The sequence below is a fragment of the Laccaria bicolor genome, genomic scaffold, assembly GCF_000143565.1.
Source record: "Laccaria bicolor S238N-H82 LACBIscaffold_19 genomic scaffold, whole genome shotgun sequence".
Taxonomy (NCBI): domain Eukaryota; kingdom Fungi; phylum Basidiomycota; class Agaricomycetes; order Agaricales; family Hydnangiaceae; genus Laccaria; species Laccaria bicolor.
The window spans coordinates 722,998-746,757 of record NW_001889890.1 but is presented as its reverse complement, the minus strand read 5'-3'; the positions used below and the strand labels follow the sequence as shown (position 1 = coordinate 746,757).

Sequence of the window (23,760 nt, the reverse complement as noted above, 5' to 3'; positions counted from 1 at the left end):
GCATCGATTGTTCGATGGGATCATTGAAGATTTACCAGTCGTGACTCCACATTTAAATGCCACCATAGGGCGTGAAGTTGGGAAGGGGTATTGAACCGGACGGTCGTGACGTCACGGTGTCCTTGTCACAAGCGTTACCCTTGTTCGAGGATGAATCAAGGAAGGATAAGGCCCACATGGTTGACCCCTCATGTTGCATACTGGGGTTCAAGGAGCCATCGAGGCTCGTGGTTTTGGGAGAAGCAGAAAGGGAGGGTGTCGGTTCTTGTGGGTTCGATGTGGTCGCAGGCCGTTCGGTTAGTTGTGGGGGTCGAAGCGGCATAGTAATCGGACAATCCAAGTTGAACGAAGCCAGAGTAGAGGCAACATCGGTTGTGATCGTTCCTTTGGACAACCTTTGGGGCAGTAATGAGAGAGATGCGGGCTCTTCGCTTAGAGGTGTGCCGCATGGAAGAGATCGTGCAGATGGAGGCGACGTATCGAGCTCTGCAGGAGCAGGTACACCCAGGTCTACAGATGGAAGAGGTGCGCCGAATTCTGCAGGTAGAGGTGCGGAATCCGTAGGAGGGAGAAGTGTACCAAATTGTGGAGATGGAAGATCAGAATGCATAGATGATGGAGGCGCGTTACAGTTTGCTAACGGGAGAGGTGCATCAATAGATCGACTTTGATGGCCCAACGTGGGTGAACCTTGAACAATTATCGCCTGATCCTGTTGAATGGCGGCTCCAGTGAGCGGCACAATTGAAGGCATACCCAAACTAGGCAATTCTTCAGCCTGGTCGGTTGTCTTGCTTTGGAGCAAGTTCTCGGAGCCATCTGGGATGCTGAGTGTAGAAAACGCGGAAGCCAGTTGCAAACTGGCTCCCCCCGAATTCGAGACATAAACGGGGTGGCTCATACTCAACGTGGGTGGTACAGGAGGGTTGGTTGGTTGAGATGGTTCCCCAACGACGGCTAAGACTCCGACAGCATGCAAACCAAGCACCAGGGCCCGGGTCATGTCGTCATCACATAAACACTCCGGTGAGAATTGGTTCAGTTCTGTAGAGTATTCTGAGTCAACTCCGCCGGCCACTACTGGAAGAATAAATTCACCTTCGTCTATCTCGTTTTCTTGTTGTTCGGTGTCGCTGACGCTTGTAAGGGTGGATGTGGGTGTTCCAAAGTCGAATGATGAAGGAAGGTCGTCATCACGGATAGAAGGTTTACGACGCGGGGGAAGACGTGAACCATCGCCAATGTATAGCCGTCGTTCCTTTCCTCGGCTGGCTTTCTTATCTGGTGATGCTGGGTGGAGATCCGTGACCACAGGCTTCCTTCCAAGACCCCAAGAGCGCTGAATAGCCCCTACGAACTCCCGCTTCCTGACGGGCTGAGACAAAGGGAGTTCACGAGCGAAAACAACAGACTCATCACCATGAGCACCAATGAATCCAGTCGCAACCTTCTCACCGCTCAGGCTGTACACTGCACCCCAGTACTCGACTGGACCGGTAATGGTATGTGTCGCACGGGGTAGCTTGGGTACGTCCGCCTCGCTGGGTTTCTTGACGCGGGCGGAGGCCAAAGGCGGGAGGTTCGTTTTGCCCCCAAGATGTATACGAGGATGCTTCGCCGTAGCTGTGCTGAGCGAGGCTTCCGGTGCTGGGGTTTTAACATAGGTGTCGCCACGTTTCACGCAACAAAGATCGCAATTACAAAATTTTGAGCAATAAGGGCACTGAGCCTCAAACTGAGACGTGAAGATGATCTCGGGATACCTACGATTCCATCAGCAGAAAAACTGTACCATAGATTTGAAGACCTTACCGGGATGAGATACAACGATTACAAAATTCTTTTTTGCAGGTACATTTCATCCGACGCCTGAAAGTTTTGGTGCGACATTGATGGCAATAAGCCTCTGTACTGACACGCTCCCATTGAAACCCTCTGGGGGCGGGCCTTAAGTTTGGCATCTTCATTGCTGATAGATTGACCACTGGCCTCGACAGGGCGCTAGTTCCTGGTTGTGAACAAGGTAGGTTTCCGCTGTTTCCAAGATTGGGCTGGTGCCTTTGAATACGTTTAGTCCTCGGACCCTCTACACGAGCAGAAGAAGCTGAGTTGTCTCCTTGAAAGTCGCTACCGGAATCGGAGCTGTGTGTTGACGGCTCTAGTTCCTCAAACGCTGCTGCATCGCTGCAAGGTGATGGGGGACCTTCGGCCTCCATCTTAACGTCCAATTCTTCGTGCAACGTTGCTGCCTCCTCTCCTTGCAGCAATGTTGGGTCGATAGTATCAAATTCGTACTGCTTTTCAAGCATCAAACTCGCCCAAGGCACGGCCGATTCATCCCGCTGCATTTCATTACTAGGAAGATCCAAATGGTCAAACGGGGAGTTATGGGTAGAATTGTTAAGCAGTGGGCTTTCATCATGATGGCTAGGGTCGACAATGGGTAGCAGCGTGCTTGGGAGACCAAACATTGTAAACGAATCCTCAGGCGCATCGTGGGTGAAAGACGACAACAGCGCATTCTGAGCCTTCGGGTCGCTGTACGCGGTGAATGTAAACTTGGTCCATGAGGGGATACTTCTCCCCTCAGGAGATTGCATACCCAAGGTCGGCGCCTGCATGGCTCCGAATCCATTCATATAGGGATGCAAGTGAACGTTAGCAGTGGGATCTGATGGCCCAGAGGCAGGAGTGGTCGACGTCCCTTTCTTCGAAGGAACCAAACGTTCCTTTGGGGTAGAGAGTCGCATAGGATCAGATGCCCTACGGTTTGAGGTCGGAGAACGCTGTTGGGAATGAAATCGTGGAGCAGGTGAAGGAGGGAATGCCACGCTAGGAGAAACCCAGTCGGACGGGATTTGCGGAGGGTCAGCGGGTTGCAGATCTTGTTGGGTAAGGGTAAGGGTTGTCAAGTGTTTGGTCAAGGAAAAGTTCCGCGCAGGAGGTTTCTTCCGAGGAGATGAAGGACTGACAGCCTTTCGTTTCCCTAGAGCTTTTGCAGACGGTTTCACTGCTTTCTCTTCCACTCCGCTCTCTGTAAGGCCACCCGCTGGGACTGTCGATGACCTGCCAGGGCCCCGTTGTGGACCCGCTTCCGACCTCTGAGCCAACGCCTTGATCGGATTGAGCGGTAGCGTGTGCTGCGATTGAGGTCCAGGCTGCTCCGCACACGTGATGCTAGGCAACCTCGTACCATGGCGATTGCGAGCTCGGTTATCGAACAGTTCCTTTCCCTTCTCCTTCTTCTGTAGGTGTCCCACACCATTGACCTTCGGTGCCAAACTATCCGAATCCTTGTCCTCTAGCACCTCCTCTTCATCACTCCAATCTTCCATCCTCACTGACCTGCCAACCGATATCCCTCCATCGAGCTCAACCAACTCTCCCGAATCCCCCACCTCGTAAACTGGATTTCGCGGCATGTGCCAAACAAACCACTTGTCTCCTTGTCCCCCTTTTTCTCCCTTCGACTTGCTTTTCCGACCTGGCTTTCCCGTAATCGTGGCACGATCCACCCCAACCCTCTCGCCCAAGTGCCTGATATTCATGGCCAGGACAGGCGCAGGAACAACTTTGACCCGATCCCAAAGCATGCGCACCACGTCCTCCTCGGCGTTGTACTTCGTGTATCCGTATCGCCCAATACGTTCAATCGTCGTCCCCACATGCACAACATCAGCTCCGGAACCAACTTCGCTCAAATCAGAGGTCGACTTCCAACCCGTAGGCTTGAACTTCTTCTTCGGCCTCACATCCACATCCCGCCTTTCATCCGCTGCTACCTCGTGCTTTCGATGATGAAGATCTTGCTCAGAGGTATGCTTGCGTTTCGCCCCCGCTACATGCATCTTTGACGAGCCAGCGACGTCTCTCCTACCCACGTGCTCTATGTTTTTGTGCTTGTCCGTTCTCGGTTTTGATGATTGCGTCCTACCAAGCCCTAACTCGGGTATCACTCCACTGTTCGCATTATGATCCAGCGAAGTATTCAATGCATGCTCGAGCGACCTATGCACTTGCACGTCCACTCGAGAGCGCTTCTGCTTGACGTTCTCCTTGAACAAGGGCTTATAATCTGCCTTTCGGACGCCCTTTGGAAGATGCGGGACGCGGACATGGGACATCCAGACCCTCTTTTTTGATTGTATGTTTCTTATTTCTATCGTTTCCACTGCTGGCAGATGAATAGAAGGGCATGATGGGGCCTCAGGTGGCGGGGTGGGGGTGAACAACCTATCCACGGATGGAATTGCCTGTGACGGGGATAGACGGCGGTTGTCCGGTGGAGGGGTAAAGAGTGGGGAATCCGATCGATACTGTTCCGATGTCTCCATTGCCGTTCTACTGGTAGTTGGATGAGGGGTAAGTTGGACTGGAGGAAGCTGGGACATGTCAAATGCTTCAGCAACCACAGGTATGTATGTATGGAGACGCAAGACTTACCGTAATCTGCCCAGCATCTGTACCGCCATTAGCGATCACGGCTTCCGAGCCTGCCTTTGGAGGAGCAGGTATTGCAGTCGGACGAGGCACATACACACTAGATATATCGAACGCCTGCTTCGAATAGGCGGATGGGGCGATCTGCAGAGCAGATCAGCGATATCAAGATAACGGTTCCTCCGTGTTACTCACGTCAGTCGAGCCAGAAGGGACGTCAGACTGAGCCGTGGCTACGTCATTGTCGGGATTCTTGGAATGTTCCTACGTAACTTATCAGACAAAAATCGTGCCACAACCCAATGAATAGCATACCTTGTCCCCTTTTCGCTTCTGTTTCTTTTCCGGCACCTGCACTCTGGACACAGCTTGCATTCCGGGTCGTTCCCCCCTGTAATGCTGGTGGTTTGGGTTCGACTGCGGGGCTGCCCACGTAGAAGTCGATGTTGACGCATGTCGAGCTTGCTGCTCTTTTGGCCTCGTGACACCATGCGGCACATATGGCTTTGTTTGCTGTACATTACGCCGCTCTGGATGGTTGGAGTTTGTTCCCTGAACAACGGTCAGTAAGTAGTGAACACACTATAAGGGCTACTCACGCTTAGACTATTGATAGCATTAGCTAGGTCAGCTGCGAACGGAGATACACTTGTGTTCGGGAGCGCGAACGCCTGAGGCGCGGGAGCCGAGTAAACCCCATCTCTTTTCATTGCATCTCTTCGGTGCTGTTCCAACGTTTTTCGACCAGTATTGGCACGGGGTCGCGTTTGTGATGGTGCCGGATTAGCGGGATTGATTTTGTTCGTTGCCCCCTGATTTGAATCCGCCTGTTTGGAATGCCGATATTTGCCGTTTGAAAGCACCTTCGTCGGCACTGGGGTAGACGATTGCGGTAATGGGGTTGGCCAAGATGAGAAATTGAACGGCGGCTCAGAATGCGGTGTCTGAGCGAAAGTCAGTCGAGTACAGCTAGTCAAATTTAAGGTTATACTGACGTGTTGTTCCCTCGCCTTTGACTGAGCGGGTTGTGGACCAGAAGCGTACCCATTCGTCGTTGCTGCCCGTGTCAATGAGGCCGGCAGGGGCTCTTGAAGAGGCGGAATCACATATGGCTGTGTCGGCCCAGCATAGTTCGTTGCATTCAACTCTGAGTTAGATGGAGCCACATAGGTTTGTGTCGGCCCAGTGTATGTTGTGCCATTCGTTTGTGTTGGCTCAGCATATGTCGCGCCACCATTTGAAAGAGGCGGAATCACGTAAGACTGCGTCGGCTGATAAAATTTCGATGTGGCTTGGACTCCGGAGGCGTTGTAAGGCTACCGAGAGGTGTGAGCACAATCCCGACAAATGAGGACGACGTCACTCACAATGGCCGTGACATGAGAATCAAAGAGCCCTTGAGCTGTTAAAGGAGTCTTATCAACCCTTCCCATTCCTCTGACCTTGTTGAGCAGTCAGAACCAGGATAAAGCATAACCTCAAACACCGCAACTGACCTCGTTGCGCACTGCACCAGACCCATCGTCTCCTATCAACGAAGCTACATCCCTAGCACCGTATGTCGTATCCATCCTTGACGCGTCGTGAAGCGTTCCTTGTGCATCCTGAGCCGTGTTTTCTGCAGATTGCGCGTTGGCAGGTGGTAAAAGTTTTCCATAAGAGGTTTTTGATGTCTGATGTTGCTTGGAATCGGTGTCTCTGGAATTCGATTGTCCTCCATCCCAATTGCCGAGCGTATAGCTAGTCATCGGTTATACTGATGCCCGAGAAATTCAAGCCATACAAGTATTGAGTCAAGGGGTACAGTAGGTAAAACCTGTAATTTGCGCCTCGGGCGTGGAAACAAAACAAAACCCAACACAGTGACACGAGGTCATACATGTCAACCCCTGTTTTCACAACACTTTGAATTCCGTCTTTTGGAGTAACTACGCTGCAATTAAAAGGATATAAGGTGCTACTGGGGTCAGACTAATTTTTGGAAGAGTGTCGGAATAAAAGAATTGACGATAAAAACATACGCTTGCTCCGTAAAACCTCAAACTCTACCAACTAGTACTAAGGGAGTCCTTTCGAAGACAAAATTGGTATAGTTATCAAGATGGATGGGAAGGCGGTTTATAAACTAAAACGACAGACCAAAACGAGGCCAGAGTTTGTAAAATTGAAGACGTTCCATACAAAATCGCAAGAACGGAGCCCCAAAACACAAAAGGCTGCTGGCGTTTGCTTTTACGCACATCTCGTATCAAAGAGGGCAGCCAAGAGCGGCGATATCGAATAAGTTTCTCAAGAGAATAGACTCGACGCATCAAAACCTTGTTGATTCCGCAAATCAGAAAAAATTCTATCAATCTCAAGTGGAAGAAGTTATGATACCTGGGGCTGGCATTCCCTATTGCGTAAAAAGTCTTCTCGGCGTATGACTTCGTTCCACGTCCAATTTGGCCCCAGTCCGAGTGCCTCTGCTTCCATCCTGTACCGGTCCCGACCGTAAAGTACATAAAGAGAGTGTAAGATCTCGGACCCCAACGTTTCTACGCCAAACGCCCTAAAAGCGAGACTCGGGTCACCAGAAAACGAAAAAGAAATGTAAAAAACTTACCGAGCAATCAAGTTATTGTTATAACTCGCCAGGCTAATCGCATCGACAGGGCTAAGTCTCAAAACCTTCAATTTCTTCCCGTCTAGCTGAAAATGTTCCCTGATGTTCTCCGTTGGTATTACTTCTATATCGACCTCAACGAGATGTTTAAGTGTGATATTGAAAGAACGTTGGAATCCGGGACAGGGAAGGCCAAAGAAGGAGTGGATTTGGGTTTTTAAACTCTGACTTCCAATTACCATCGAGTGATCGAAGAGCAGAGACAACCAGAGAAGACGCCATGCTTGAAGTCTCTATAAAGAGAATAAAATTGATTGACAAAACGCATCGGATTGTATTATTGACCTACTTTGACGGTGTCGTCCCCAGTCTCGGATAACCTCAGAGCATTCACAAGCTGCGCAATCGTTTCACCTCCCCCCATCCCCTGAACAAATTGCGAGAGACGCCTCATCTGTTCTAAGAAGTCGGCAACAATTGGTGCTTGAGACCCGTCCCTGAGTTTCCACCGAACATAGTCACGATCATAACCTAGTATACCACGACTGGCGGCATTAGATCCAAATAAAGATGTATTGAGGTCGTTCAGGTCGTCTTCCGTCAGGATGTGTTTTCCTTCTTTCATCTTCAATATTATTTTTTTGAGCTGACCTACGTAAACGTAGGATTGTTCGGGCGTTCGCGTAAATGTTGGATCTTGAAGTTCATCAAGGACGATGTCGCTTGTATCTTCGGGAATGCATTTTTTGAACTTTGGGAATATGAAATTTGGACGTAGAACGTACCAGCGGCCGGATTGGCGCCATCGCCAGCTTGACCTTGCGGGGCGCTGCAATCAGTGGTTAGACATCTAACATTTTCAATTCCGAGTTCAACGACCCACAGTGGGACCTCAAGATTAGCTGTAATGGCACAGTCAACGACGGTGTCGTTGAAGAGCCTTGCGACATCATCGGAGAGGGCAGGATGGCCACTGCTGTGTTGCTCGTTGATGATAGTGGTACCAAAAACGGTCTCCCCAGCAAAACTCTGACTGTTCACGTAATGGTGGGTGTGGCTATGCTGGCTCTCATCGTGGTAGTTTTCCACATTTGTAGTGCGCGGGGAGGGATGGTGCAAGTTAGAGTGTGAGATCGTGTTGTTGTGCAGGTGCTGGCTCTGATCATGGTAGTTTCTTACATTCGTAGTGCTCGGAGAGGGATGGTGCCCGAAGTAGTCTGAAGGTGGTGAGATCGTGAGCTCTGCCATCGTGAAGGGGAAGGTCCGATCCAGGCCAGGTGAATGAAAGTTCTCTCGAACTTATACGAGGGGACATCTTCAAACTGTCAGGAAGGAGGTCCCTCAGTGCTGTCAAGATGCTGTGTTGCTGCCTTAGCAATGTCAGAACGGAGCACAGGAAGAGCACGGCCACCGTCTTCTGAACCCAATGACACCTGGGCTCGGCGTGGACGTTTGCAGAGGCCGTTTGAAGGTACTTAACATGAGAAGATAGCCAAAAACTTGAAATCAGAAATCGCGACGCCAAACAACAGGCTTTGTTTACGTAATGATTCTAGTAATGAATGTTTGAACACCCTCTTGCGGCGAAGGTTCCTGGCAGATCCTATGCTGATAAGTAAGCGCCTGCACCTCATTGTATATTCCACCAACGTCTTGAAATCCATACTAATGCCCATATACAGATCTGGACCGCAAAGCCCCTCCACAACTGGTCTAGAAGACTCCATGGATGGTCGTGGAGGACACAGCGACGGGGTGAGCATATGATCTTACTAGATAGATTGAACTCTGGGTTGAACGAAGCAGACAGGCGAATCAACGGCTCCCCGCTACTGTGCGTCCAGCTCACCTCAGGCTACATCAATGTTTACACAGCTATTGGACTAATTTCTTGCGAATTCCATCAATTAGTATATTACCGTCCTTACACAAAGGACGGCGCAATCAAGTCCCTCAACCCCATCTACTCCAACGATCCGTTCATTAGCCGCGTTTTGCCAAAGTCCATCACGCCCCCTCATACCGCCCTATCACTGAAGAAACATCTGTGCAAGATCGAAGGCGTGGCAGGATCAAACGCCATTTTATTCGAAGCGCTGTCGGATGATGCTGCCATTCCAGATTCCACGCGTCTCAAGCTCCGTGGTCATCTTGGCTTAGGCGTGTTGTCTCGCGAGCCCATGGCTTTGGTCGTCGGGGCTGCTGAAGTTGAGAAACGATCAAGCGGCCCTGATCCACAGGCGAAGGAACTAAGCGAAAACCCTGACCCACACGAGACGCACTACAGTATGCCTAACATTCTGATCGTCATTCTCGGCCCTCGTTTCTTATCATTTTTAGTATATTACCGTGTATACGATGAAGACGGCGAAGTGAACTCGAAAACAACCTTCGACAGAAATGATACCTCCTTGGGTCGCGTAGACACCTTATCCGTGGCGCCACCTTACACCGTGGCCTCCTTGAAATCCCGCATCGCGAAAGCCGAAGACATCGTAGACCGGGCGATCCAATTGTTCGAGGACACCGATGGTGAAACCCTCATGAAGGACGCTGACCGGGCATCCTTTCTCGCAGAGACCTTTCCGGGTTGCCTTGAAGATGACCCGTTAGCCTTCATCTACGGGCCAAAAATCCCGGGCCAAGGATCAATGACGAGGCCGATTCGAGCAAATATCGATTGCAGTGAGTAAAATTGTCAAAGACTCGCCCCGCCGTATTCTTATGCTTGTCATTCTGTCATTCAAGGTCCCAATCCCCAGAGCATTTCCACCTGGCATGCCCACTACGTAGGAGAGGTTCTCCACACTGACGGAGTCAAGGTAACAAAAACTTACATTATGCCCGGGGGTCCAACAGGTATTGTATTTTCACGTTCTCTCTTCTTTCTAGTCATATCTCTCCTTCAAAGGCAGCTGGAACGGTTACATGGCAATAAACTCGGCTGGAAAACTGGCATGTGAGTAATCAATATCTCTTCACTCAATTTAGAGGTTTTGAAGTGACTTTTAACGACTAGTCGTGATAGCCGGTAAGCCGAATTTTCTTGATATGCACCTTTCGCTCGTCACCTAACCGGCTGCGTATCTGTTTAAAAGATCGATTCACTTTCTGTTGATCATCCGATCATTCTCCCATAGCGGTTATGTTTTTTTGGCTAGCTGGATATCTATGTATGCTTTCATCGTTGACGCCAAATTGACGCGATACCTTCCAAATTAGCAAATCCGTTTCGTAAATCACGGTATTATTCAGTCGGTTTTACTTCTATCGCTGTTATGAAATTGCGACTTCAACGTTCAACGTTCAACGCTAATGATTGACTTGGCCCCTGGGCAAAGTTCTGCAATCACTGCTTGCGTGAGTCTCATTTTATTTATTTATCACTTTACTCAAAATTTGATATGGATAGAATAACCTTATACGATGCAGCTTGAGCGCTACTTTGATCTCTGTGATTCAGTTGATTATAAACGGGATTGGCGTCGGCTGACCTTTGTGCTTCTATGTGGAGTAATCTTGATTTCAGTGCCACTCGTCCTGCTAGCCATGAAGCTTTGAGCTTTAACGCTCGGTCCTGCTGGTCGTGCCCGGAGGTGAAAGACCAGTCAATATTAGTGTCCATCAGAAAGAGATTTTTTTTTTAGGTTGACAGATACCCTGGTACCAGAACGAACTGCTTAGATGTTAACTAATGCAACAACTGAATCATGAATGCAGTTTGTATGGATTACAAAGAGCACAGTACCGACCGATCCAATCAGAGTTCCATGAGTCTCAACGTTTGGTTGGAACGGCAATCTACTCGAGTACATATATATCAGACCCGGGCGGGGTTCATTTGGTGTGGAATGATGTAGAACTACAGGAAAGAAATTGTAAAACCAGGTTAGAGTGAACTTGAGTTGTGGTTTGTATAAAGAAGTTTCACCAGTCATTATATCTGCTTGACACGGCCTAGAAGGCAGTCTCCAGTTATTCAGAATTTTTTTCTTAACAATACAACCACTCACAGGACAACACAACTTTGACCAGAAATGTGTCAAATGTTCAAATTGGTGTAAATATTTTGGTTACTCACATCCGTGTTTACCAGCAGAGTTTGTCGCCATGTACCCTTCGTAGCTGTCTGTTGAATAAAACCAGGTAAGCGTCCTATGCTACGTTAGAAGTTGTTGCAGGGCGACATACTATTTTTATAATCTTTCTTCGTAACCTTGATTCCATCTGAGAATAAAATTTCGCCCTTGACTATTGGCAGCCAAACAGGAGCATCGACTGAATATGCTAGACGGGGAATGAGGGAGGGATACAAAGATTTTGAGGTAATGACTTGCCAAAGGTAGCGTCGGTTATGAGTTTAATTTGCGTCTCAACTTCCGGAGGCTTAGATGCCGGCAATGAGTCCACGCAATTCAGGCAAATGAAGGCCATTGGTTCATCTGCTGTGGAACCTGGGTGCTGATCTGTAAAAAGAGCTATAGTGTCTGAATCGCTCATAGGGCTGTCACCGCTCAGGTCCTCAAATAGTTGTAAATGTTTGCCCCCAAAGCCCTCAAACTCAGCGAGTCGCGCTTTCAAAGATGAGATGTTGAAGGGCGGTGCGACGGAAAGAGAATTTATGCGTCCCAAGGCAGGATCATCTTCATCGAAAGACGTCTTCGAGGTGGTTTCGCCCTCCTTGTTGTAATAGCGGTAGTAAACTAAAATGCGATAAGGCGATCATGAACAGGAAGTGGTTCCAGCGACACTCTACCGTAATTGATGATGTTGGCTAGTGGATTCTCAGGAAGTCCTGCTGGTGTTTGAGGTCCACCGGTCGACCGTTTTTCAACATTCTTGATGAGCAGAACCATAGGCTCCTTCTCAGATGAGCCTGGACCATGACGGTTCATGAGAGCAAGACGAGAAGAATTATCCAGGATCGTTTGGCTTAGAAGTGACGAATACAGATGAGCGTTCTCCGATCCCGAAAAGCCCTCGATCTTGCATAGGTGACTTTTAAGAGAAGCGGCGGTATGGGGAGGTGTGACGGCTTTTGACAAGATACGGCCGATGAAGCGATCATTGGAGTAGGCGGGGCTTCTCGATTCAATCGCGCCGTCTTCCTGATAGGGGCGATAGTAAACTGTAGGGAGATCGCTTGAGAATGTGATGGCAAAGCAACTCATCTGACATACGATAACGGGGCCCGGGGGCACTGGCAGGTCCCTCCTGCACCCGAAGGTAAGGACGAATTTATTTCTGGGAAAATGATTGCACTCACTCCTCCTCGACCATCCGATAAACTTGATTCCGTAGGGTGTGAGCGAGCAGGCGAAAAAGCGCTCATCGTTCGACCTCTCTCCACTTGAACGCTCGTCACTACAAGTTATGGTGAAGGAACTCCACTAACTTGCGACGGTGACCTGAGGCGCCCATAATGATATCCTGTGATGTCAAAATCTGATCAGGTGAGAGGTCCGATTGGCCGAACCACAGTTGTCCGCCATTTGCTCCAAATGGAAATCTTGATGATGAACCGTAGAATCTTGGTGCCTCCGCAAGATATAACTGTACAGCCCAGGCCGCCTGAGGTGCTGCCGTGTCTGGTTTGAAGAGAATCCCAATGTCCTTCATGTTTTCTCTTGAGGTTTTTCCTGAACCACCCGCCAGATTTACTTTCTTAAAATTTTGAAAAAATGCCGTCCTTGAAAGTGCCGTTTGCTACTTCGAAGGTGTTTTGATAAGTGTCGAACGTACGTTGAACAGCGTGCGATTTTTATTCGGACCACAACAACTCCCCATAACCACCACTTTCTCGGTCTCTCAATATAACTACAAACGTATACGATGCTTTTCCAGCGGCAAGCGCACTGCAAACAGGCACCAACGAATAATCCAAACGCCACAACAGAGGCGCCCACTCCATAATCGCCCCGCTTAACACTACTATCAATCAGCGCCACGCATGATGCACACGACTAGCAGTGTTGCGCAAGAACCACCGACGTCTCCGCACGTAGCTTCGTTGGATGGTAGAGGGTCAGAAGATATCTCTCCACAGAGAAAAGGTCCAGCGAAAGCGATCCGTTATCGTGCGCTGAGTGTTGACTTTTGCAATTCATTCATTCACTGACAGGCGGCCAGTATACTACCGTCTTTACACGAAGGATGGAGCCATCGAATCGTACAACCACATCTGCTCAAACGACCGATCCATAGGACGAATCCTTACCAAGGCTGTCGCACCGCCCCATACTGTCTCGTCCCTCAAGAGGTATCTCTGCAAGATCGAGGGTCTCTCTCAGGCTGGCGCCGAAAACTCGGATCTATACGACACACTCTCGAGCCAGTCTGCTATGATGCCGGATTCCACTCGGATTTCGCTCTTGGGACATTCGGGAATAGGTTCATCTGTGGACGACCCAGCGGTTTTGGTCACTGGGAATGAAAACTTTGAAAAGCGAGCAGGAAACACAGACGTATCGAAAGACCTACCTGAAACACATACAAAGGATACACGCCATGGTACGTGCGATAACCTTTTTCGTTGCTGAACGTCCTGATGTTGATCTAGTCTACTACCGTGTCTACGACGACATGGGTGAAATAACGTCAAAGACACACTTCGACAAAGACGACCTATCGCTAGGACGAGTTGACGTGCTCTCTATTGCGCCGCCACGCACCATTTCATCCTTGATGTTTCGTCTGTTGAAAGCAGAGGACTTTCTTGGTGATGACGTTCAGCTATTCGAAGACATGGGGAGTGATTCTCCTATGGACGACACCGACGTCTTGACCTTTCTTGGCGACGATTATCCAGGAAGCATTGAAGACCAGCCTATGGCCATTGTGCACAAGAAAAGGGCAGTCATAACGTCGCCACCCAAGCCTACAGCATTTATAAAAAAAATCAAGGCAAATAAAACACACAGTCAGTGGTACAGTGCGCTTATTGCGCCAGCTTGATGATGAGCTTATTTCCAGGTTTCGGGTATTACCCAAACTGGCTTCCCATTTCGACTGGCGAAGTATTTTTCACAGATGGGATTGCAATTCAACACCGTGGCTTTCTAGGTGCGGCTCGATTGTGGACTTATTTGGAGCCCATTTCTGACTTGTCACTCAGGTGATCCGCACTGCTTCACGGGATACATGGCGACCAACTCGGCGGGTAGGAAAGGCTGTGAGTATTTGTCAAGGTCTCTCCCTGATATAATCTCTTACCATACATTTCGCCAGTCGTCGCAAATTGTGAGTGATTCATCTGTTCTAAAATAATTCAATAACATTGTAATGAATACTTCGCTCTATTAGTTGCTTCAGAATTTTGTTAATATACCCCTTCTGTCGCCGTTTCTGTCAATGATGGGCCCGTCGCCGTTTAAAGGTGCCGCGGACGGCTCATATGAGGACAAGTCTGTCATTAAAAACCTTTTCAGTGACTGTACTGCATCGGCGGAAGTAATAAGATCTCAAGGGCTACTCCTCGGGTTGATAGTGAGTCGTTCGATAGTCATATAGAGCCTCAGCTCGCAGTTCCACACACTCCACCTTTTGCAAAAGGTAGAGGCCTCGTTCACCACCCTTACTTCCCACCAAAAATCACCAAGAACGTCCGGTCCATCTCCTTTGATGGTAAACCGCTCTCATCCTGTATATCTATCGGACGGCCTGGACTCCGACTATTTGGAATTTGGACTTGCGGAGTCGATAATTAAGTAGTTGGAGGGTACGATCCCAAACGACCCAAGCGTTGTTTTAGCTTGCCACCACTTGCCTTCGCCATTTATAATGTCAAAGATGTCTCCTTTTTTGAAGGATAATTCATGGGGATCATCAGGCGAGGCTTGATAGTCGTATAGAGCCCGTGCCTGCATGACAGGCGTATGCTGCACGGGAGTTCAGATACTTCTATGACTTTGCCCCAAAGGCTCCAAGAAAACACACCTTTTCCGGTGGATGAATGAGTGCCATTGGCCGGGATTCAGACCTTCCAGTGAGTCGGTCTTCAAGGAAGAAGTGATCGTCCTCCTCCTTTATCAGAACTTGACCGGTAATATCCTCGAACAACTTCATTGCAGTCCTCTGAGCTTTATCGATCCATTCAGCACCAGCAAGGCGGTTTTTCAGAGTCGCGATGGTGTGGGGAGGGGGGATAGAAGCAATCAAGATTCGGCCTAATGAATTATCGGCTGTGTTGAAATTTTCAAACGATTCGACCTCTCCGTCCTCGTCGTACACTCGATAATACACTAATTCCACCACGAGTGAATGGCTTATCAAGTATCCAGTACCAAATTCACTCACGGTAGGGTTCATCCAATGGCTTAATCAATTCCGTCATCTCACTCTCCGCAGCGAGCAAGTTGCATACTCTACTCGCCTTCGTATCCGGTGGATCGATGACGAGCGCCATTGGCTCAGTCTCTGATAGGCCAGGTCCAGGATCTCCAAAGACGGAAAGAAGGGTTGAGCCATCCATCGGAGATTGACTCGACACAGAAGCAAATAGCTCGCTCTTCGCCACACCTGTAAAGCCCTCAACTTTCAACACACATCGTGTAAAAGAGGTAACGGTATGAGGAGGCGTGATGGACTTGGCAGAGATACGGCCGAGATAATCGTCGTTTTTATAAACGGTTGTGTTAACCTCGATAGGGCCATCCGGGGTATAGAGTCGATAATATACTGTTGTTCCAGAAGTGTTGGGCAAAAACTGATTGCTCGCAGAGAGGAAAGGGAGGACGCACAGTAACGATTTAGATCAAGCGGACTCTCTGCCATGGCTATCTCGTTCCTCTCTATCCGCAAGGTAAAATGCAAGCAAAGACAAGAAACGACTCAGAGATATGCGCGTCGATTGAGCGGATCTACGTCGAAAACTTGGCTTTTGAAGTAAAGGATCAAAGGCTGTGCATTTCGAATTCCCATGAGCACTCAAACACAAACGGGCGCTTTGCGGGCGCTGAAGATTTATTAGAGGATACTCATAGTACATCACAACCCCCGCTGGTTGTCTGGTGGTAGAAGACGAAATGCAAAATCAGCTAAATTTTTATCGCAGCTACATAAGATCAAGCTAAGATATCGGCTAAGTAATACTTACCTCCCATTTAACAACCTTAACATTTCCTCAAAGTCCTTCAGCCTGAGGCGACTAATATGGAGCGTGTTCTTGAAATCACGATAATGATTCGTGGATTCCCTGCGAGAACTACGTCATCTCAGAGTCTAATTCGCCCTCGTTCAAAGTCGGAGAGAGCCTCATGACAAACGCGTCAGTACGAAGCGATCTGGTTCTGGTGGGAGAGGGACCAAAGGGACTGGAATTAACAACCACGTCACACGAAGTTATCTTATCTCAATGTCAACTGTCTGTAACCAATGTGCATGCTTCCCTTGTTTCTTCCCAATTCCCCCTCTCCCTAACATCTTGTAAATAACCCTAACCCCATGTCAACCCCATGTTATAACTCGTGCTTCAGAATCATACCCTCCGGAACAAATACCACGCACTCGGGTCGACACCATGGCACAAATACCGTTCTTCACTTAAAAAGATACAGTAGCTATACCGATAGAACCAGAGCTCACATCTGAATAAGCCCATGCCCATGTCAAGAAAGAATTTGTAAACAGTTCGCCAGCGCAGTCCCCGTCGTACCATCAGACTTCCTCACCTCCCACCACCTCCCAGAATTATCCAAGACGTCAAACGTATCCCCTTTTTTGAATGACAACTCCTCCGGCTGATTGCGAGTCGTTCGATAGTCATATAGCGCCTCAGCTCGCAATCCCACGCACCCCGCCTTCTGCAAAAAGGTAGCAGACGCGTCCATCAGATTGTTCACCATCCTCACTTCCCACCAATCATCTTCGAGAAAGTCCGGTTCACCTCCTTTGATGGGAGACACCTTCCCATCCCCATGCTGTATATCTATCGGACGCTCTGGGCTCCGACGAGTTGGGGATTTGGATTTGCGGACTCGGTGGTATCGCTGTACGAAGTTGGAGGGTACGATCCCAGTTGACCCATCCGCCGCTTCGACCTCCCACCATTTACCTGAGCTATCTATTATGTCAAATATGTCTCCTTTTTTGAAGGATAGTTCATTGGGATCATCGGGCGAGGCTTTATAGGCGTATAGCGCCTGTGCCTGCTTCACAGGCTAATGCCGCAAGGAAATTCAGATATTTGCCCCAAACGCTCGAAGAACACACACACACCTCTTCCGTGTCTGGGTTCGCGGGTCGAGGTGGACGGATGAGTGCCATTGGCCGGGATTCAGACCTTCCGGTGAGTTTGAAGATGGGATCGTCGTCGTCGTCCTTTATCAGATCTTGACCGGTAATATCCTTGAACAATTTCATTGCAGCGATTTGAGCTTTATCGATCAATTCAGCACCGGCAAGGCGGTTTTTCAGAGTCACGATAGTATGGGGAGGGGTGATAGAAGCGATCGAGATTCGGCCTAAAGAATTGTCGGCTGTGTTGAATTTCTCAAGGGATTCGACCTCTCCGTCTTCGTTGTACACTCGATAATACACTGATTGATTTACGAGTAAGTGAAGGTTGTCAAGTATTCAGTACCAAATCCACTCACGGTAGGGTTCATCCAATGGCTCATTAAATTCCGTCTTCTCACTCTCCGCAACGAGAAAGCTGCATACTCTACTCGCTTTCGCATCCGATGGATCGATGACGAGCGCCATAGGCTCATACTCGGATAAGCCAGGTCCAGAATCTCCAAAGACGGAAAGAAGGCTTGAGCCATCCATAGGAAATTGACTCGACAGAGAGGGAAATAGCTCGCTCTTCGCCACACCAGTGAAGCCCTCAACTTTTAGCACACATCGTGTAAAAGAGGCGACGGTATGAGGAGGCGTGATGGACTTGGCAGAGATACGGCCGAGATATCTGTTGTTTTTATACACGGATGTGACGGCCTCGATAGGGCCATCCGTGGTGTAGAGTCGATAATATACTGTTGTTCCAGAAGTATTGAGCGAAAGCCGATTGCTCGCGGAGACGAAAGGGTGGACGCACCGTAACGATTCAGATCAAGCGCCGGTTCTAACATGGCTACTTCGTTCCTCAAGGTAAAAGGCAAGAAGAAACGAAGAGATGTGGGCGTGGCTTGAGCGGCAATGCCACTTGGCTTAAATAAAGGATGGAAGGCTGTGCATCTCCCATGAGCGCTTAACGCAAACTGGCGCTCAAGATGAATCAGATTATCAGAGGACGCGCTCACACTTTGCTCACACTGGCGATGCATCACAACTTCCACCGGTTATCAGTTGGTAGAGGATGAAAAGCAGTCAGCCAACTTTTTATCGCAGCTGGGATGTTGGAAATATCTCGCATTTGATTTTCCCTCGAAGTCCTTCAGCTCGAGGCGCGAGTGATGTTCATATTCGTCACAATACCCCAATTGCAAAACGTACAGAGCACTTTCTTGAAATCACGATGATAATTCGTAGGTTCCCTGCGAGATCTTGCGCCTTGGAACTACGCCATCCCAGAGTCTGTTTTGCCCTCGTCCGAAGTCGAAGAGAGCCTCACGACAAACACGTCGGTGTGTAGCGATCTGATTCTGGTGGAGGGGAGTGGAATCCCTTTTTCAAAGTTTTTGTGCCAACCCAGCTCACACGCCAAGCAAGGGGTATCTTATCTTATCGTGACTGTAACCGAGACAAGGTTTGAAATGCACTGCCATGACTATTTGCATGCTTCCGTTGTTTCTTCCCAATCCCCCTCTTGTGAATAACTTAAAACCCATGTTATAAGTTGAATACCCTCCAAAACGAATACCACGCACTCGGGTCGAAATCAGTTGAACAAAATACCGTCCTTCACGTCACCAAAATGATGCGAAATATCACTTTAAAGGAAGCATTACTTCCCCAACCCCCAAGCTTTGTCAAGAAGAAAAACTATGATGTACATCAAGTCCTGGGCACCGGGACTTTTGGTAAAGTTATGGTACGTGACCGATCATATCATTCCCAAGGTTAAGCCCTGGACTCACACAATCTCGGTGAATGCACAGAGAGCAACTTGGCACGTACCACAAGACCAGATCGCCATCGCAGAGCGCGGGGCCGCCGCTGATCTCGGGAAGGATGCCGTACCCGTTGCGTTGAAGCGACACAAGTCCATCATGAAGTCGCGCTCTCCGTCCCCGACGCCCCTGAAGGAGAATGGAGATTCGGGCGTCGAGAAGGACGTAGCGCTGAAGGTCATACCGAAGAAGAAGGTGAAGGGGAACGAAGAGAGTGTATGGGGAGAGATGGAGGTGTTGAAGGGGTTGGACCATCCAAATATCGTGAGTTGGGATTGGTTGTTCTACGTCTTCCTTACCAGGCTCAAAGTTTCACTCTAGGTTAAATTTTACGAATGGTTCGAATCTCGTTCCAAGTATTACCTGTCATTTGAGCTCGCCGTTGGAGGGGAGCTGTTCGAGCGGTTATTGCAGAAGGGGAAGTTTACTGAAAAGGATGCGGTTACTGTCGTCAGGTAGGCGTTTTGCCGCCTCAGTTCGAAACTCAACCTGATCATAGTTAGGTCAATATTGGCTGGAGTAAAGTACCTGCACGACCACGATATTGTTCACCGAGATCTGAAGTACGTCATTCTCCCAAGCTCATGTACGCCCCTAGATTGATGTTATCATTCCAGGCCGGAAAATATTCTCTATAGGACGAGGGCCACGGACAGTGATATTGTCATTGCAGATTTTGGCATGTGCGTCGGCTGTTGAAACTCATTTTTATCGCATCTGACACCAACTCTAGAGCCAAACACCTCCATTCCCCTGATGAGCAACTTCATTCCCTCGCAGGTAGTTTCGGTTACGTCGCACCCGAGGTTCTCAAGAAAGAGGGCCACGGAAAAGCTGTGGATTTGTGGTCTACGGGGTAAGCGCTTACTTGTCTTGTCATTTCACAATTCAACCTCCTGACGTCTCCCCTCCCAAAGCATAATCACATACGTGGTTCTTTGCGGATACTCCCCATTCCGATCCCAAGACGTCAAGGTCCTGATAAAAGAGACAACAGAAGCTAAAATCGAGTTTCATGATCGTTATTGGAAGAACGTCTCCTCACAAGGTGTGTTATATAGACCGCTTGTAACCCAAAATATGGTTTACCTCACCCCCTATCTTATACAGCGAAAAACTTCATTCTGGAGCTTCTCAACCCCGACTCTTCAAAACGGCTAACAGCCGCAGAAGCGCTAGAGCATCCAGTAAGCCCGCTTTCCACTCAACTTTTTGGAAAATAATAAAAGATCTCCCCAGTGGCTCACGACGCACGAAGCCTCAGTCGAACACGACCTCAGCGCCGGCCTGCGCCAGCACTTCGACCCGCGCGCTCGGTGGCGGACAGCTATTAATTCTGCAAGGGCCGTCAGCAGGTTCGGGAACCTCGGCAGGGCGGCTAGTAAACCTACCCCGGAGGGGTGGCAGGATGAGGATATATCGGATGAGGAGATTGGGCCGCCGAAGGCGGGGGTGGTGGTACCGGAGCCTGAGCATGAGGTGAATGAGCATGTTAGGGTGACGGCGCATGATGATCATGGGGTGGATGATGGTGATGGGAAGAGAGAGGGGTTGGTAATGCCTGAGGAAGAGCGGGTGAAGGAACCTTTCTTGGAGCGACGGGTTCCTTCTTATAACCTTGAGAATTGGGGTCCTGAAGCTTTTGTTCGGGAGGTTCCCACTACACCCGTTGAACAGTCCCCGCCTCGTTCACCCGTCAAAGAAAAGGTTTCTCCTTCCGTTGAAGAGCAAATTATCCCGCAGCAGCAGCAAGACGACAGGACAAACGTTTGGGGCAGGCCGGAAGTGCCAGTGGTAGAGGAGCCAGAGTCAACTCTCAAACCAGGGGAAGAAGAGGCGGCGGCGCAGGAGGAGGAGCTCAAGATACCTGGGTCGTTCGACATGTCGGAGGAGGCGGAACCACCACCGCAACAACAACAACAACGGTCGTGGATAGATATGTTGAGACACTTACACCTAAAACAGTGAGATGACGTTTTCTTTTAACTCTCAGGCGTACCCTTAGTTCCGTTTTCGTGTTCCTGTCCCCATAGCTATGTTTTGGCGACGTCAATATTCGTCACGTCGGCTTGGATGTTGGGTTCATAGAGAGAGAATTGGGATGAGCTTTCTTCTTCTTTGGTTTGATTTGAGTTTTTGGGTGGCATGTATGTAGTATATATCTGCTGGGTCGTTCTTATTTACCTATTCATTTAATTCCCCCCCACATCGATGGACAGAGGTGGGTTCGTTGTCGTTGACTAACATTGTGCTTTCCTTTCAACTTTCTTTCTTACACCCGAGTACGCCTCATGGTACTCATGGTTCAGTCTGTCGTTTTTGTCGCCCATCGCTATATATATACGCACACGCCTGTACTTAAGGACTGTAGCAAATAATTGAAACGACATGCACTCTTAACTTCGTTCACCAGGATGTCGAGGCGGCGAGCATGCTCCTTGAAAGGATATTCAAGATCATGCGGCGTGGCTGAGGTATCCCAACAATACACACAGGCTGGCGCCGTCAGGTGTAAGACTAAGAGCGCTGCGATACTCGGAAAACCAAGTATGACGTCATTCTGCATCCTTTCCAGCCAGATGATCAAATGGCGTCTGATAACTTTCCGAATGTCACGGAGACATTCGTTTACCTTCTAGATCCTTTCATCCATAGACTCCGTTACACCTCTCAAATAGTATTCACCCACAAACTAATCTTCTACATTGATAGAAAAATGATCATTAAGTGCGCACGCCAGTACTAGTACTCGGTGGAAGTCCACCGATAACGTTCACGCACAATTGACATTCGCCTCAAGGCCGAATTCAAAATGTTCCGATGTGCAGCAAAAAGTTGTCAATTGTGCAGCCAGCATGCGCGCTTAAATATGAGCGTTCTTCGGATGAGGCTTCTATCAAAGACGCCATATTCGGAGGTGTGGACCAGCATCCTGATCGAACAGCCATCCAGATTCCACCGCTCCCAGATTGGCAAGTAGCACTCAGTGCCAACCTGTATATTCTAGGTGTGTCCGTTTCCGTTCAATCTGTCATGTCCTTCTCTTTGTCGTGATTTGGTTCCCATTCTTGTGTACTTTTCGTCTTCCGAAAATGTATTTTCGGAACGATACCGAAAAGTGAAGTGTGTGCCCGAATTTCGTCAGAGATTATTCAACACCATACAGAAACGCTAGGGCAGGATTCCCTATTTTCATATACTCGCTGACAGAAGAGAAGTTGGACAATATATTATCATGAGCGACCACAAAATGGTGGACAATCCCGACCTAAATGTTTAGAGGAGGATTAGACCCAGTTTATCCATATGACGATGAGGGCTCGAAGAAAGGAAGATAGCAATGTGCGTGAACTTAAGAAGTAAATGAAGGCTTGGGTGGAATAGGGAAGATGGAGAAAGAGAAGGCGAGCGCCAAACGAATGAAGGTCGGAGGAGAGAGAAAACCATCCATAACGTAACATGTGGCGGCGACTGGTTTGCCTCCAGATACGCTTGGCAGGAAGCGTTAGCGTCAGGGCCAGGCGGGGTCCGTGTTCCGTCTTTTTCGGCTCTCCATCTACTGTGGGCGGCGACATGCTTCCCAAGACAATCCCGATACAGAAAATCCTCTCATGATCTGATTCTGCGCGGAGACTCGACCTGGCCTGAGGAGCTGTTTTCGAGTTGGTGAGATGATCTAAACGTCAGTGATGCTCAAAGTGCAACATAGAAAGGAGACGGGAACGAGAGGAAGGAGAAAACAGGATTAGGGAATTCTAGAGCTCATCACTAAAGTCTATAACGGGAGGAAGAACGTGAGGTAACAAGCGAAGGCGGATGAACCACATACCAGATACGTAGACTCTAACCTCCGCCAAGTTACCTCATAGGTCCTGATCAGGAACCAGTGTCTCCCTCGAGTCCCAGATCCAAAATGTCGCATAGTTCGAATGAGTATAAACCTAAGCTCTACAGCAGGTGTGGACGACAAAAAGGCGACTGCCCCCTAGGGACGAGTTGCTTGGACCTATCGCCGTGATGCGCTCGGAGATCGATGACAGGCTAAGGAGTAGATAGACGACTGATTAGAAGGGAGTGATAGGCCAAGAGAAGAAAAAAGACACGACCGCCGCCATGGCCAGTGAAGGTCTCACGCATTCGTTCGTTGCCCAGGTATGCGGCAGGTTGGGAGCGATATAGGCGCGAATAGCTTTCATTACCGATGGCGTCAATACCGAGTTCCTGGGGGCGGATTGGGGCAGCGAACGGACGGCTAAGAGGAAGGTTACACACCATGATTCTGTACGAGTAATGACTTTCTGGATGAACGATGACTTGGAACTTGGTGATGTGTTGGAGTTTCGCGTCCTTCACCGACAAAGATAACAAAGAGCTGGAGGAAGGACGTAGGGCTGGGACAGGAAAGGGGAAACCTACGATGAATTCTAGGTTAGAGGAAGGAATAGTGTGGGAAGTCTACATGTTCCACACTCGGACCCAACTCCGACCGACCTCGTTTTGATATGCGAGATCTATCGTGGTATGAAACATTTCCAGTTGACAGGAGTCGTGCTGCAGGCGTCCGGTGGTCTGTGTGGCACACTCCCATGACGTTGCCGTGCCTAAAGCCGGTGTGCTCAATCTTGATAACAGTAACACCGCCATATTCAATGTACAGAGTTCATT

General features: G+C 49.1%; 9 protein-coding genes across 9 annotated transcripts; 3 read left to right on the top strand and 6 right to left on the bottom strand.

Moving 5' to 3' along the window:
- Window positions 1-52: 52 nt before the first annotated feature.
- LACBIDRAFT_300533 (uncharacterized protein) lies at window positions 53-5,962 on the bottom strand (the record flags this gene model as incomplete). The annotated part of the gene is made up of 9 exons (XM_001883064.1): window positions 53-1,763; window positions 1,813-4,382; window positions 4,444-4,584; window positions 4,636-4,704; window positions 4,756-4,992; window positions 5,040-5,384; window positions 5,436-5,756; window positions 5,808-5,877; window positions 5,937-5,962. 9 exons carry the CDS (start codon window positions 5,960-5,962, stop codon window positions 53-55), a joined length of 5,490 nt encoding a protein of 1,829 aa, XP_001883099.1.
- A 574-nt stretch (window positions 5,963-6,536) lies between these two features.
- Window positions 6,537-8,293, bottom strand: LACBIDRAFT_300532 (uncharacterized protein; the record flags this gene model as incomplete). The annotated part of the gene is made up of 6 exons (XM_001883063.1): window positions 6,537-6,758; window positions 6,820-6,991; window positions 7,046-7,338; window positions 7,395-7,774; window positions 7,831-7,874; window positions 7,929-8,293. 6 exons carry the CDS (start codon window positions 8,291-8,293, stop codon window positions 6,537-6,539), a joined length of 1,476 nt encoding a protein of 491 aa, XP_001883098.1.
- A 515-nt stretch (window positions 8,294-8,808) lies between these two features.
- Window positions 8,809-10,368, top strand: LACBIDRAFT_300531 (uncharacterized protein; the record flags this gene model as incomplete). The annotated part of the gene is made up of 6 exons (XM_001883182.1): window positions 8,809-9,331; window positions 9,386-9,730; window positions 9,794-9,904; window positions 9,957-10,004; window positions 10,065-10,076; window positions 10,268-10,368. 6 exons carry the CDS (start codon window positions 8,809-8,811, stop codon window positions 10,366-10,368), a joined length of 1,140 nt encoding a protein of 379 aa, XP_001883217.1.
- A 614-nt stretch (window positions 10,369-10,982) lies between these two features.
- On the bottom strand, window positions 10,983-12,664 carry LACBIDRAFT_329075 (uncharacterized protein; the record flags this gene model as incomplete). Its single annotated transcript, XM_001883062.1, has 8 exons — window positions 10,983-11,002; window positions 11,059-11,070; window positions 11,127-11,174; window positions 11,237-11,332; window positions 11,359-11,748; window positions 11,802-12,173; window positions 12,312-12,409; window positions 12,441-12,664. The coding sequence occupies 8 exons, from the start codon at window positions 12,662-12,664 to the stop codon at window positions 10,983-10,985; spliced, it is 1,260 nt and encodes a 419-aa protein (XP_001883097.1).
- Window positions 12,665-12,998: 334 nt separating this feature from the next.
- LACBIDRAFT_329074 (uncharacterized protein) lies at window positions 12,999-14,367 on the top strand (the record flags this gene model as incomplete). The annotated part of the gene is made up of 7 exons (XM_001883181.1): window positions 12,999-13,122; window positions 13,175-13,555; window positions 13,605-13,964; window positions 14,018-14,107; window positions 14,160-14,216; window positions 14,273-14,284; window positions 14,348-14,367. 7 exons carry the CDS (start codon window positions 12,999-13,001, stop codon window positions 14,365-14,367), a joined length of 1,044 nt encoding a protein of 347 aa, XP_001883216.1.
- Window positions 14,368-14,715: 348 nt separating this feature from the next.
- On the bottom strand, window positions 14,716-15,817 carry LACBIDRAFT_329073 (uncharacterized protein; the record flags this gene model as incomplete). The annotated part of the gene is made up of 5 exons (XM_001883061.1): window positions 14,716-14,922; window positions 14,981-15,285; window positions 15,341-15,562; window positions 15,590-15,721; window positions 15,784-15,817. 5 exons carry the CDS (start codon window positions 15,815-15,817, stop codon window positions 14,716-14,718), a joined length of 900 nt encoding a protein of 299 aa, XP_001883096.1.
- A 213-nt stretch (window positions 15,818-16,030) lies between these two features.
- Window positions 16,031-18,114, bottom strand: LACBIDRAFT_329072 (uncharacterized protein; the record flags this gene model as incomplete). Its single annotated transcript, XM_001883060.1, has 6 exons — window positions 16,031-16,097; window positions 16,140-16,207; window positions 16,714-17,202; window positions 17,261-17,580; window positions 17,638-18,018; window positions 18,081-18,114. 6 exons carry the CDS (start codon window positions 18,112-18,114, stop codon window positions 16,031-16,033), a joined length of 1,359 nt encoding a protein of 452 aa, XP_001883095.1.
- Window positions 18,115-18,902: 788 nt separating this feature from the next.
- On the top strand, window positions 18,903-20,439 carry LACBIDRAFT_251340 (uncharacterized protein; the record flags this gene model as incomplete). The annotated part of the gene is made up of 9 exons (XM_001883180.1): window positions 18,903-19,016; window positions 19,231-19,359; window positions 19,417-19,550; window positions 19,599-19,658; window positions 19,713-19,778; window positions 19,829-19,951; window positions 20,013-20,143; window positions 20,206-20,282; window positions 20,335-20,439. Coding segments are annotated over 9 exons (939 nt in total), but the record flags the coding sequence as incomplete, so codon positions are not given.
- Window positions 20,440-22,402: 1,963 nt separating this feature from the next.
- On the bottom strand, window positions 22,403-23,316 carry LACBIDRAFT_300525 (uncharacterized protein). Its single transcript, XM_001883059.1, is given in 5 exon segments — window positions 22,403-22,585; window positions 22,921-23,007; window positions 23,012-23,032; window positions 23,039-23,136; window positions 23,202-23,316. The coding sequence occupies 2 exon segments, from the start codon at window positions 23,289-23,291 to the stop codon at window positions 23,044-23,046; spliced, it is 183 nt and encodes a 60-aa protein (XP_001883094.1). The 5' UTR covers window positions 23,292-23,316; the 3' UTR covers window positions 22,403-22,585; window positions 22,921-23,007; window positions 23,012-23,032; window positions 23,039-23,043.
- Between the last annotated feature and the right edge of the window lie 444 nt (window positions 23,317-23,760).